Raw genomic sequence first — 14,500 nt, forward strand, 5'->3', positions numbered from 1 at the left:
AGCTAGACTTAATTATGAGATAACGCACTGTGGTCTCTCACTTCAAGTATGGAAACATGGAGCAGTATATTTCATCGCAAGAGGATGAAATTCTAATTAAAGAATATCCAATTTGTAGTTTCTGTTTTCTCTGATTTCCTAGTGTGCAATACTGAAAGGGGGTGGATGGATTTCCCAAACATGTCTAAAAATATTTCTATCAAAGTTCAGTGTTTCCTCAAAACTACACTTCATTAATGATTTCGTAAAGATTATCAGGACCCAATTTACAGCAAAGGCCGGAGCAGAAGGACTGGGTATAAGGATTACTCACAGCAGAAAGGAAAACGCCCAGCACCAAAGAACTGCCAGTTCCCTGAAGTGCTGGGAACTCCTATTCACTGTACTGTGGGAATGGAACACCTTGAAACTGTGGCAATGTATGTGAGATTCTGCCCAAATGCCTTCCCTGCAATTTTATCATTCAGGGACATTACAGTAGTGAGATACAACCAGGTGGATTGGAATTTTGATTCATCTATGAACGGAAAGAGAGAGAGACCGCCAACAATCATATGCAGATTAGTATGAAAGCTATAGCACAAAAAGCAAATGTACTGCAAACAAGCAAGCAATCCTTGTTTTGCACAGGACGCTATGTTCTCGACCCTTGCACGCATTGGAGGGACCCATGTAAAATGTTCCACCCTTCCCCTCCCCACCCTTCTAGTGATTTTTAGGGTCACTTCCAGGTTTGGTGCTGTGCATGTGTGTGTGATAGACGTACATAAATTGGTCATTGCCTGTACTGGATTTGAGATCTCCAGTTTGTATCACTGCATACAACGTACCTGGTGAGCTCTTCACGTAGGTTGTTTGGCTCAGAAGAGTAAAACTTTACACGAAGATGTAGACAGTATGGTGGACCAACTACAAAAGTGAATATATTAGGTTTCTGACAGCAAGGATATTATTTTGTAAATATATTCACTAATCATAATTCAAAGGGGGTGGGAATCCCTTCTGTAATACTGAGCACACTAGCAAAAAAAGAGAATGCTAAACAAACAGTAGTAGTTTTATATACCAGAAGCCAACTCAGTCTCATTACATTAAGTTGATTTGTCTTGCCAAGAAGAACAGACAAATCTAGGTTAATCCCAATATTACAAGGCTCTATTCCATGAACTGAGAAATCCATCAATCTCAGCTTTGTACCCCAATCAAATCCTTATAAACTCTGCCCAGGCAGTCTTAAGTTTTGGGGAGTACCTCCTGTTGTTAGTTTGTGTCATAGGAAGATAGCTAGCTAAACATTTTATTGCAGCAGACTCCACACCTCATTTCCTTCCAATGAGAGAAATTCTAAACCAGGAATATGATGTTACTCATGCACCTCCTTCAACACCCACTGATTCAGGTCACCTGTAATACCAGATCTTCAAAGTTTCTTCCCCCTTTTGATTTACATTACTAGAACAGTTCCTTTTAAAAAAGTCAATGTATATCAGTCACAGAAAAGATACAAATACACATCACAATAGGTCAGCAAAGCAAAGATTACTAAAATATAGTCCACCAAATCCATTTTAGTAATACTCTTAAGGCAGAAAGTGCAAAAACAAATGTGCTACAGAATCTTTAAACAATTGGAGCCTCTTTTTTTCTTTTTGCCCTGTACTGAATTAGCTTTCAATACGTCATGTAGTAAATGTAATGTGAGTCAAAGATCAGTTGTAATGCCAGAAACTTGGCATTACAACATTGTTCTTTGAACAGTTTCATACTGCCATGGTATATTTTGGAGAAACAAAGTCTTCGTCGATACTCAAGTAAATCAGATTTTTAAAAACACAAACTTCACTTACTTTTAACTTGTTTTTTAATACTCTTTGTGTTGTCCAACCAGTGCTGAAAGAAAAATTAATAATTATAGACTTTATGCTTTCAACATAAAAATATAGTATGCAAATTATAAATTCATAGAACAGAACAAGCCAAAATAGTTCTAAGTAGTATAAAGCATTTTAAGAGCAACACATTCAGTGTTCCTGACCTACAGTTAATTTACTGTAACAGCTTGCTAGAATACGTTTCAAGAGGCAAGTTAATAATTTCTCGAGCGCTGAAATCATGATCTGCAATTTGCAGCACAAATGTATCTTTGCAAGTCACAGAGCCAGAAAGCTGCTGGGATTGCCAGAATTCTAACATATGTTTCAATGCGTTTCAGGCTGCCATCTTACCAAAGAGATATGAAAAAGATTTTATCTCCCATCTAAGAAAGGAAAAGGCATGCCAATGTAACTTTTCACCTAAAAGTGCATCCTTTCTATTCAAGCACACAAACTTTCTCACAGTTACACTTAAAAACTAGTATTGTGGAATGCATTGTCTCTTTCAAGTGCTGACACAAGCATTAGAATGAATTGTTTATACAAGTTCCTCTCAGAGAGCTCAGCAGCTGGAATGAAGCAAGCAGTACAAGATAAAAACTTGCAGATCACATTAAGTTCAGAACATAAGGATGTAGAAGCTAAGTTCACAAAATATGTTAACTACGGGTTGGGTATTTCCTTAAATCTGCCAAGTATTTTTCCTAGGTGATAACATCCTTATATGTAATGATACCATTCCAAGTATAATACTGTTGAGTTACCACCTGTGGCCTCAGGCTTTCCTTTAAATACCACTGCTATCATTCAGAATACATTATGTGGCTCCCCACCCTATGCTGTAGTCAATAGTGTGCCGACAGGCATCTTATAATGGAGATGGTTGTCAGATCTGATGCTAGTACAACTTGACATCACCTAATCCTCACTCCCCCAGACTGAGACTGACCCAAAATGGCACATGCAGCCCTGTGATACATACGGGCTCACCTCTAAACACAGGATGTTCACAATGGCAGCAGCTATAGCAACTCTAATCACACCTGCAGCAAATGTTGATGATACTAATACTAATACTAATAATATACCAAAGCCCCAGGATTGCAATTTAAAATACATTACAAACAGTATGAAACAACATACACCCATCTTACACCATCAAATTTCTAAGCATTTGGGAAACTTGACAAAATTCATCTAAACCAACAAAGACCACATGATTAAACTGTTCCTGAACTATACCAACGGAGTAGCAGTAGTGGAATCATAATTAAATGACAGCTGTTGTTGTTCCTGTTGTTGTTAGGTAATTCCATAATTACCACCATTATATTTGTAAGCTTGTTTACATAATAATTTGTGTGTTAACTAGTATTATTTGAACTCCAAATAACATTAAACTATTTGTGGTTGAACTGGACTGATCTTCCCTACAAAAACCAAGAAGCATGCCAAATAGTTAACATTTGCCTTTTTAGAACTATGTTTTAAAGTATTTGACCAACACAAGAGTTTTGCAACTTCAAGAATATATCTGTAACTTAGATAACTGTATGAAGTGTGAATCAATTTTCCCCATCTGCAGCCACATACAAAAACAGCTAATGTTTCATGGGCAAGTGTCAAACTTCTCATACTGTTTATTTATCCCTGTGGGGAAAACGTTTTCTGTGACCAGCTTAATGTGACCAACATTGCTTGTGACAAGTCACTCACTCACACGCAACCTACAAAACAAGACCTCACTAATATTTATTCCTAACATACCATTTATTCTCAGGTATCAAAAGCAAAAGCGAAACTACCAATAAAATAACGGGTTGTTAAATGAATTGAAAAGTATTTAGCTAAAAGTTAGTAAAAAAATTAAGAGAAATTCTGAATCATTCTGCATGCCCTGCTTCTGCATGTTTCACTCATGTGTAGAACTGTTGCCAGATAATAAAACTTTGGAAAACTATCTTTAAAAAGATACATAACATGCTAGCTATATAGGAAGATAAAAAAGAGCCTGCTGGTTGATATTTTCATGGAACTGACCTACTGCTTTGGAACGAAATAAGATTATTTCATTCAATGCAATCAATCAATTATAGGAAGTTATACCATAAACATGCCTTCTTTGGATAGTTTTCCATCAGTTGTCTGCACCCATCCAACATACATTTCGTTTGTTAAGAAAACAAATCCACCAAAGTAGAGTATTACAAGTGCTATGGTGCCGTATACACAAACAACAGGGACAGGGAAGGAAGAAAAGAAAAGAAAGAAAAGAGAAAAAAGAAAAAAGAAAAAAAAAGATGTTCCCAGACTGTAGGGCAAAGTATAAGTTTGCTTCATCTCCAATCTGTTTTCTTTCACCTCCTCCACATTCCACAGAAAGGCAGTTAACAGACCAGAGACAGGCACCGACACCACTTAGTTCAACTCAGTTCCTAACACCAGCGCCATCTCCAAGAGTTCAGCTTGACTGGCACACAGAAGAGCGGGAGGGAATTACTTTTACAGAACAAAGCCTGGGAGACACTGAGACCTGATCTCATGTTGCAGTTGCACTTGGTAACTATACTTTACTCCAAGTAAACTGCAACACAATGCTTGGAATATATTACTTTTCCTACCGCAGCTGTCAAATTCAGCAGGGTCAGGCACGAACTCTAATCCTGCAGAAATACACACTTCACGAAACAAGGCAAGGTTATGGTAAGAGTAATGGGTCAAAAGATTAAGCCAGAGGATACTGCCTACTGAAAAATTTACAATCTGAGAAAGTGTCCTGCAACTTTTTTGGCCTGAGCCAAGCTACTCACAGATCTAACTACTATTGGGCTGCTAGGCATCCCTGCAAGCCATGAACCTCCTGCTGTAATTACAAAATGAATACATGCAAAAGCCTTTTTCCTCCTGGGATGATTTTTATGATTTTTTTGATGATTTCCTGGGCAGTAGGTTTAAGGTTGAATATACAGCACTAAGGTGAATTATTTGCATTGGTGTTGTTTAGGGTCCCTTCTAACTCAATGTTAACCAAAAATACAATGGGAGGGAGAAGCAACAGAGACACTGGAACAAAAAAGTCTCTTGAATTGTAAAGGCAACCCCCAAATTATACTCACAGAATTAGCCTGTACTACATCAACATCATTCAAGATTCAACTATTTGTATAAAAGGCAGAGCTCATTAAAATAAAAAGGACATGGTCTTTAACACCATTTTTATATACCTGACAAACATTAGCACTGCATCACAATAAACAGAAAGCTGAAGCAATTGCATTAGACTGAGCAATGCACTCTTCCAAGTGCACAATGACCAGCTGAATGCAAACAAATATAAATTGCCTAAAGCAAGTAAATCATACAGTATCAAGTGAGGCTCATGGAACCCTAGGCTATAAGAACAAGTCACAAGAAAATATGATTAAGGTCAGAAGAGTTTTTCATTGCACTGGCATGTGAGGTGGTGGAAATGCAATGAAGAACTACCAAAATAATCTCAGTTGTGAAATTCTATGTAATATATACAGACACACTTTATTAACCAAGATCATGACTAAATTGTGTGTGCTTGGTGCATATGCCTTTTGACTGAATCACGAATTTAAGACTGGCTAGAAACAGTCCAGCAACACACACAAAAACCAGAAAGGTTTTGTGCCTGACCAGAACACCAAAAAAGAATTCTAACAATCCTGGAAGATGGGATTACTAGAGCCCTGCATTCTCAGAACACACAGAACTGCAACTGCACTGAAGTCAGATCTGCCATTTGGAATGATAGTTTTTCTCAGATGACCTTAAAGCAGGGGTGGGGATCCTTTTCTGCCTCGTGGACCAGATCCTTATCTCCCCACCCCTGGAAGGCCAAATCATAGTGGTGGTAGGTGACACTGAGCTTTGAAGGCAACACCAAAATTAACCCCCTCGCCAATCAACTTATTTCTCCCCCATCAGAGTGATGTCAGTTGACCAGCAGATAAGTGTGGTTTTAAAAGCATGGCCTGCAGGGGCAGAGTTTCCCCACCCCTGCCTTAAAGTTTCTATGATGCTGCATTAAGATTTTATGGGTCAGGTCTGGGGCACTGAGAGGTCATACACACACCTCCGCAGAAAGCCCAATGGGTTTTTACCCCCCTCTGACCCTCCTTTCTAATGGTTCTGTCCAAAGCGGCCTTTAAACTATGGCCTTTAAACCAGGACCTTTAAACTATGATCCAATAAACATGTGTGTAACATGAATTACATGCAACAAAGACTCCAAGGCACTAAAAAAATACTTTTCATACTATGAAAGAAACAGAAGTCATGAACTTCTATTATTTTATTGTCTTGATTTGTTTGATTTACTTCAATGCAAATTAAAGGGGGGGGGTGGAATTAAACATATTCTCATTTTTGAGATTTGAATTAGAACCAACAACTCTCTGATCCATAATTTTATCTATCAAAACCAGGACAGAGGACATGAAAAGGGGAAACTGATTTTATACTGAAGTTCAGGACAATTTCTTAAACTCATCTATAAGTTTTGTTGTACCAAGAACAACTTAACACTTGCACAAATCTTGTGTTTGGCCTGGTATGATTTAATTAACTTTACTACTGTAAGAAGAAAAAAAAAACCCATGCCACTCACTGCTACTTGTGCAGAATCCATGAATCGTAATCCAAAATAGTCATTTTCAATGAGGTCCAGATGGTACATGATCTGTTCAAACAGCTGCTGTCCTTTGGCTTTTTTCTGAAATTACAAGAGGAACTTGTGTTAGTAAGAGGCTGATTAGTTGATGATTAACCTTATTTTTGAGGGCAATTCTGCATGCACTCAGAAATTCTAGTAAAAACAATAATGCATTGCTACTCTCTAGACACCAATTCTGTCAACTGCTTATATTACTTCTAATAGCAAACCTGATAGCCTTTGACTATCATTTTGGTAACAAAACCGAAGGCAATGGTTTCTGCATATTCACTTTATACTCTCTCACACATATACACAAAAATAGCCTGAAGAAGACTGAGCGTGCTTCTTGCCCTCCAGGAAGCACAAGATTTATCTGATTAATTTCTATGCCATCCTTCATGTGTAGACCTCAGTTTACAGATATATTAAAACCACAAAAATTAATATAACTACATCAAAATCACAATTAAAATTAAATCATATCAGTGGAGAAGGGGGGAGTGCTTCTTCCAATTCTGATTAATAACTCCCTGCCCAGTTCAGCAGAAAAATTAACAGCTTAAAACTATCCAGAGATGGAATTAGGGTTGAGAGATGCGTACCATGAATATATGGATCCTGTAAACTCAATTTCCCCACCCCCACTCTCCCCAAAAGTATAATAGAGGGGAAAGCATCTCCTTCCCAGCACTGTGACAGCCAGGTTCAGGACTACGTGAGCATCTTTCTTCTTCCCTAAACTCAATCTCAGCAATCACTATCTCTAGATCGCTGACCTTAACGAACCAGAAGTTACTGATCTAGTCCTGAAACTCAGCACCCTTATGAACTGCATGATAACTGTTATTTCCCAACTGTTTTACCTCATCTATAATCTCCCACTGCCCCAACTTCTTTTAATATTCATTACTGAATCCAAAGTTACTGAAAAAATAAACACATTAAACATTTAAGAACTCGTTGGAACAATATGCAGCCTGTAATTCTGGAGGTCCAGAGGCCCTTTCTTCAACCTATGAACTTCACAGAATTGCAGATTTCATTTCTGGCCTCTACAGTCACAAATAATGTGAATATGCGTAGGCAAAAAAACCGAACAAAATGATTTGCAGTGCCACACAAATTGTTCAACATAACCTCACAAACACTCAATAACTTCATTTAGAATCACTTCATTTGAAACAGATTTGAAGAGGAAATCTAAAAATGTCACCAAAAATATTTATGTTTCTCAGTGCTCTGACAATGTTCTTAGTGTCTCAATTCTTGAGACGCTAAGTTTGACAGCAAACTTTACATTGCACTCATGAAAGCCCACGATAGTCAAATAGCTTGTTTCAGGAAGGCTAAGAACCCTATTCCAAAAGTACATGGGTGCTGCAGCTCTGGCTAATTAACTACTCGGCTAGTTACAAGGTGCTGGTACTGATGCACAAAGCCCTATACAGCTGAGGACTAGGACAAAAATATCATCTCCTTCCCTTATATATCCAATCATCCATTGTGCTCTGCAGGGCAGGGCCTCCTGCAGGTACCATCTTATCAGGCCATATCAGGCACTACTTCTACTGCCTGTTTGGTGTTTGCTAAGATCTTCCACTTTCAACAAGCCCTCTGAGAGAAGAGTTTTATCTTAGTCAGTATCTGTATTGGATTTGAAATTGTTTTTATAGATGCATTTTAAAATTTGTTTTATTGCATTGTGAAATTGCTCTTAGATGCTTCAAAACGTCTAGCTGGGTGCAGAAAAAATGGTACTGATGTTAACAAATTTCAGGAAAGAAAGAATGTCCCTAAGCATCCATCCACAATGCAGCTACTAGAATTTTCCACCCAGGGTCGCCTTGATCTCCGGCCTGCTCTTTCCCATGCCCAGCCACCCAGAGAGGTTAAATAGCAAAAAAGAAAGAAGAAAAAAAAAGAAACCCACAAAAATACTGCAAAGTGAAATCTGTTTGTGGCCAGAAAGTTTAAAGTAATTGACATGGAGAACAGGGCTGCATTTACTGAAAAAAGAAAAGAATAATTCACAATCTCTGCATTCACCACAGTAAGATTTTATGCAAGTGATCTTTTGTGTGTATTGTGCCTCAACTTTTTAAATACAGCAATCCTATGGGTTTTGCAATATAACCCCACCCCACAAGACTTTGTCTGTCAAAATGGTAACTATACATTCAACAATGTGAGGCAAAACAACACGCATAATTGTTACCAGTGAAATAATAATAAACAGAACATTTTCAATGGAACAGCAAAGCAGTGGAAAAATTTCTGCACCACATCATTGCTAACAACTCCTGAGGTTTCTGAAAAAAGCAGGTAGTCACAACTAAAACAAAGCAGCCCTCTTTGGTTGATCTATAGCAGGCATGTCCAACAGGTCGATCGCGATCAATAGCCTGACGTTAGTGGTAGATCGCGGGCTAGTACTGAGTCCGCCTTCTGCCCCTGGTGCTAGCTGTCTGCTTAGCTGGTGCAAATGTAAAACGACGCTGAAAGTAGAAGCAATGTTGTCTATAGCGCTGCCCTCCAAAAAGCTCAACAACTTTGGCTTGTCCCCCCCCCCCCCAAAAAAAAAAGCTTAACAACTATTAGCAATGACAATGGGTAGATCACTGCCAGCTTTTTTTGTACTGGGAGTAGACTGCATTCTCTTGGGAGTTGGACGTGCCTGCTCTATACAGTGGTACTTTGGGTTAAGAACTTAATTCGTTCTGGAGGTCCGTTCTTAACCTGAAACTGTTCTTAACCTGAAGCACCACTTTAGCTAACGGGGCTTCCCGCTGCCTTCACGCCGCCAGAGCACGATTTCTGTTCTCATCCTGAAGCAAAGTTCTTAACCTGAGGTACTATTTCTGGGTTAGCGGAGTCTGTAACCTGAAGCGTCTGTAACCTGAAGCGTCTGTAACCTGAGGTACTACTGTGGCTTACAACACAGGCAAACGGTAATGCACAATCTATACACTTTTCTTCAGAGAGAGAGAAAGAAAGAATTGCACTTATATTCAGTGGTACCTCGGGTTACATATGCTTCAGGTTACATACGTTTCACACTCCGCCCACTCTTTAAAGGGAGCGCGGCTCCTGGGGGAGCCTTAGCCGCGTGCAGCCTCTCCCGGGCAAGGGGAGCCTTCATCCCCTGCCTGCGAGAGGCTGCCCGCGGCTATCCCATAAGCCAGGACAGCAAGCAGGATTGCTGTGCAGCGATCCCGCTTGCTGTCCTGGCTTCTGGGATTCAGAATATTTTTTTTTCTTGTTTTCCTCTTCCAAAAACTAGGTGCACCTTATGGTCTGGTGCGTCTTATAGAGCGAAAAATACGGTATATTAAGCTGGTGTATGTAGCTTGATCAGTAATATTCACTAGTGAACAGCGATCAGAAAGCTGCCTCGGTTAAGTGGGCAGCCCACTCTCTTATGTGTTGGCTTAAGCAAATATTTCCTAGAGCAAATACTATGCTTCTCCAGTGCAATATTGCTAGGTCAGCTCAGCTTCCTGCCAGATGTTCCAGTTCCAAATCTTGCTGCCAAGAATGACAAATATAGGGTTATGTAACTATCGACTTATCCTCCCCTTTTCCATATACCAGTACAGTGTTGGTATGACTTCATGGTTCACATCACTGCAGTTTCTAAAATCAGACCAAGGAACCAATAAAAATAGACAAGGATATCTATCTATCTGGATATTAAACATGGATGTATCTTTGTGTGTGTATTAACCCTTCAACTCAAATGTTTCCAGAGTAGAACATGGAAAACATTAAAATAATAAAAACCAGAAATTTGAAGGCTGGTCCCTGTGCTTCAATCTCTTATGTTTGTCAAAGTGCTTTTATATTGGTGCCCTTTGTAAACAGTGAAATTATGAAATTAACTGTGTCCCTTGAATGGAGCTATGCCATATTTTCCTTGTTAATTTCAGTTAGGCTGGAAATCAAAGTTCATAAAGTCCAGGCTTTGGATTAAGAGAGAAATTGAGCACAAATTGAAATGTGTAAATTTCAATCTGCTAGTGTGTTGCACATTAACTACACAAAATGTATATCCTGTTACAATTACAGTGGTACCTCAGGTTAAGTACTTAATTCGTTCTGAAGGTCCGTTCTTAACCTGAAACTATTCTTAACCTGAAGCACCATTTTAGCTAATGGGGCCTCCCGCTGCCGCCACGCCGCCGGAGCATGATTTCTGTTCTCATCCTGAAGCAAAGTTCTTACCCCGAGGTACTATTTCTGGGTTAGCAGAGTCTGCAACCTGAAGCGTCTGTAACCTGAAGTGTATGTAACCCGAGGTACCACTGTATAAGCACTTTGAATTTAGCAAACTGGCAGTCCCAAACTACTATTAATTTCTTTCCAGCAGGCTGCACCATACAGCAGTCTAGCTGTCATGTTTTGCACTAACTGCTGCTCAAGGGCATCCCCACGTTCAGCACATTACAGAAATCCAACCTTGAGGACAGTAATACACAGCTCACTGTGGCTACTATGGCTGAAAACCATGACATGAGCACAATGATCTAATTCAACTCTGAGATAAAGAAGAACACAATCATTCTCTCAAACATGAGTCAACCATGTTGAAAAAGTAATGTAATTATCATACCGGCAAGTCCACACTGACATCAGTTCCATCCAGCAAAGAGACACGGCATGTAATTATGGATTTCTCATCTCCAGCAGCAGGGATGTGAGTTGCAGCTCGCTGGGCCTCTCTTAGCCGTTCCTTCTCAGCATGTTTGCGCATAGACCTGCGCCCAAGCGTTCGTCGAAAGAAACTCAGCATCGTTACTAAACAGGCCAATAAAAAGTTGTGAATGTTTCAAAAGGAAAAAGTCTAACGGCTTTCAAACGAACTATTTCAAAATCAAGGCAGGTAAATATTCACATCTCACTAAATTTCTAAGTAATTATGCACTATAGAAAAGAAGCAGAAAAGCAGATATTTGTAATGCTCCTGAAAGGGTCAGTTCCCCTGCCAAGAGAACTTAGCAGCCCTACAGCAATTAGAAGTGCTGCTTTCAGACACTACCTGGAAATAAGACATCTCAAGAACTCAGCTGTCAACTTGCAGGTGCTTGATTCAAAAGCATGCCCAGATCCTTCTGAGGCTGCAGCACCCATGCAATTAATGACTGCAAAACATTAGTAATAGGACTAGGGACAAAGAAGAAGGAAGTTCGGATTTACAACAGAATCCCATAAGGCAGAGAGGGAGAAAAAGAATGTAGGTAGATCACAGTGTCTCTCATACTTTTATGGCACTAGGAAATCATTTTAAGGGCTACTTAAGGAGGCTCTGCTTTAAATACATGTTTTAGAATACAACTTTTTGACAAGTAAGATAGAGCTACACCCTACACAGTGAGAAGACAAATATACCTCTCAGTAGCGTGGCACATAGTTGTTTAAATAGTTCAACATTTGTTCTTGAATACTTTGGAATTCACAGCTTACTGGACACAACGGGCCTAGAGGCTTCAAAATCAGCCTCCACATTCACTTTTCTGTTTCAAGAACAAAGAGCATGCTCACACATGTTAGGTTCTGCTTGGCACAAAGCAGATTTTGTCTGCATAAAGATTACAGGAAGGTTTCGAGGAAGGACAAGGGAAGCTAGCCCACCCACATACAAGTACACATTAAGGGCACTCAAAAGTTTGCACCTTGCATGACTCATAGCTGAATCCAAACAATCTGGACCCTTGACAGAAGTTTCAGTCTCCACTATGAGCCAAAAAGGATAAACTGGCACATACGCCTTCCACCTTCTGTCTGTCTGGGCTTGCCTGCCACATGCTATCACCGTGAGAGGCTGGAATTCTTAAAAGGTTAAATTAGCACAACTGGAAGATTAAAATTTTAAACTACTCCAGATTTATTGACTATGGCATAAGCCCCTAGTAATATCAATATAATCCAATAATATCTACTTCTATTCAGAATGTTAATTCTGCCCAAAAAGAAGAAGCTTTTATCTCCTTTAATTCTGGGTTTGTTCCTTGGCTTTTAAATAACTCAGTCTAGCTTAGAAAATAGCATCTCTGAATTCTTATACATATACAGAGTGGTCTCATACTGAAACTGGTTCACCTGCTTCTATATTGTCTACTTTGACTTACAAACCTTTGAGAGGTCTCAGACAGAGATCTTTTCTAGTTAAGTTCTTTCATTCAAGCTTCTGAAGCTGAACTGAAGCTGGCATTTATGTATGCTTGCCACCTGCTGTATCACTGAACTATTGTCCCCTCCCGTATAGGATAGCTAGTGGAAGGTTTGGAGAACAAGAACATATATTTATTCTAAGGCGTTTCATTGTTCAAAGCCCTTTATTGTGCAACCTCCTACATCATACAACCTGGGGCTGACAAGTACTCACTACCAGATACTAGAATGCCTGACCCACTTTCATTGCCACACCTGTTTGCTGAGCCACCCTGTACCCCTTTCCATAAACACATAGACTGAAGATGATGTGGAACTCACACCTGCCGAGAGCAACTTTTCACCTCAAGGTAGATGCACATATCTTACAGAATGATCTCTTATGTGATATGTAAAGCTTATGAAAGAGCAGCTCAGAAAACCAGTAAAATACATGCAAGGAATTTTGTTCAACATGTGAACAAGCTAAAGCTGAAATGACATAGTCATTGTAGTAACCAGTTGTGCAACTGATGTGTTTATTAAATAAAAACACATGTGTCTGACTGATATAGAACTTCAGAGGAGCTCTTAAAGGCCAATAATGAGAACTGAACAAAATCTGGAATTAGGTCTGCGGTCTGCCAATCAGTGCAACATCATACTGCAAAGCCACCTCATACAGTGGTACCTCGGGTTAAGTACTTAATTTGTTCTGGAGGTTCGTACTTAACCTGAACCACCACTTTAGCTAATGGAGCCTCCTGCTGCTGCCAACGCCGCCGGAGCATGATTTCTGCTCTCATCCTGAAGCAAAGTTCTTAACCTGAAGCACTATTTCTGGGTTAGCGGAGTCTGTAACCTGAAGCGTATGTAACCTGAAGCGTATGTAACCCGAGGTACCACTGTATCTCCCTATTTTTTTATTATTTTTAAAAAATGTACCCCTCAAACCTCAAGCACAATAACCTCAACACTACCCAATATTTAGAATTGTACATCACTTTCCACTGAGAAAGTTCCAAGGTGATTTACAATAAAAACTAAGACCTCTTCTGTGGTTTGTTTTTTAAAGAAACTGAACAACGCTGCCAATTTATTTCAAGGTTAGGCAACCAACAAATCAGTTTTGTTTTGTGAAGCCTGCAAATATCAGAACTGGCAAGCATACAGTATGTTATTGTTTCTGAACAAGCCCTCAACAAATATTCAAAACAGAGAACAGCTTGCACTGCAACTATTTGAACTGTTCAAGCTTAAATTTCCTCTCCTGACAAGATGTTTCATGATGTCTAAAGTAAAAGAGGAAACCCACATAACAGCAATGAGCAGCATTCAACTAAGTTTCACAGAGTTAGACCAACTGAAATTAATGAACGTTACTAAATTAGGTCCATTCATTTCAACAGGTCTACTCTGAGCAAAACTTGGTTGAATAACACACAATATTTTTACTATTGTGGCATAACCATGGACAGCATATCTATGATGTGTATAGGATGCTAAAGTAGTACTGGAAAAAGCATCACTTCCCCAATACCCAACAGATAATAGCAGGACAGGTCAAGAGGTAGAGGTAAGAATAACAAACAATACAGTTTAGGGAAGAGGCTCAATATATAGCTCGAGACTATGATTAGTCTCTCCAAACATTAACTATAACCAGACAAGAAGGGTTCAGAGTGTATTTTTGTTTCAGACACAGGGCTGGTCTCTAGAAAAGGGGAAAATATCACTCTGGACCAGGTTTTAAGAAGAGGGATTTTTAAAAATTATTTGCAAAAACTGAGCATTT

At 39.3% G+C, this 14,500-nt stretch overlaps 1 protein-coding gene across 1 annotated transcript in view; it reads right to left on the bottom strand.

The window, feature by feature from the left end:
- Positions 1 to 14,500, bottom strand: part of EPB41L5 (erythrocyte membrane protein band 4.1 like 5) — a 57,781-nt gene that overhangs the window by 41,148 nt on the left and 2,133 nt on the right. Inside the window, exons 2-5 of the mRNA XM_083430520.1 lie at positions 11,168 to 11,352; positions 6,511 to 6,615; positions 1,848 to 1,890; positions 831 to 909 (exon numbers count right to left, since the gene is read on the bottom strand). Coding sequence (XP_083286646.1) covers positions 831 to 909; positions 1,848 to 1,890; positions 6,511 to 6,615; positions 11,168 to 11,352 — 412 coding nt within the window. The remainder of the gene's footprint in view (positions 1 to 830; positions 910 to 1,847; positions 1,891 to 6,510; positions 6,616 to 11,167; positions 11,353 to 14,500) is intronic.

The sequence above is a fragment of the Podarcis tiliguerta genome (genome assembly GCF_965153285.1).
Source record: "Podarcis tiliguerta genome assembly, chromosome: 1".
Taxonomy (NCBI): Eukaryota; Metazoa; Chordata; class Lepidosauria; order Squamata; family Lacertidae; genus Podarcis; species Podarcis tiliguerta.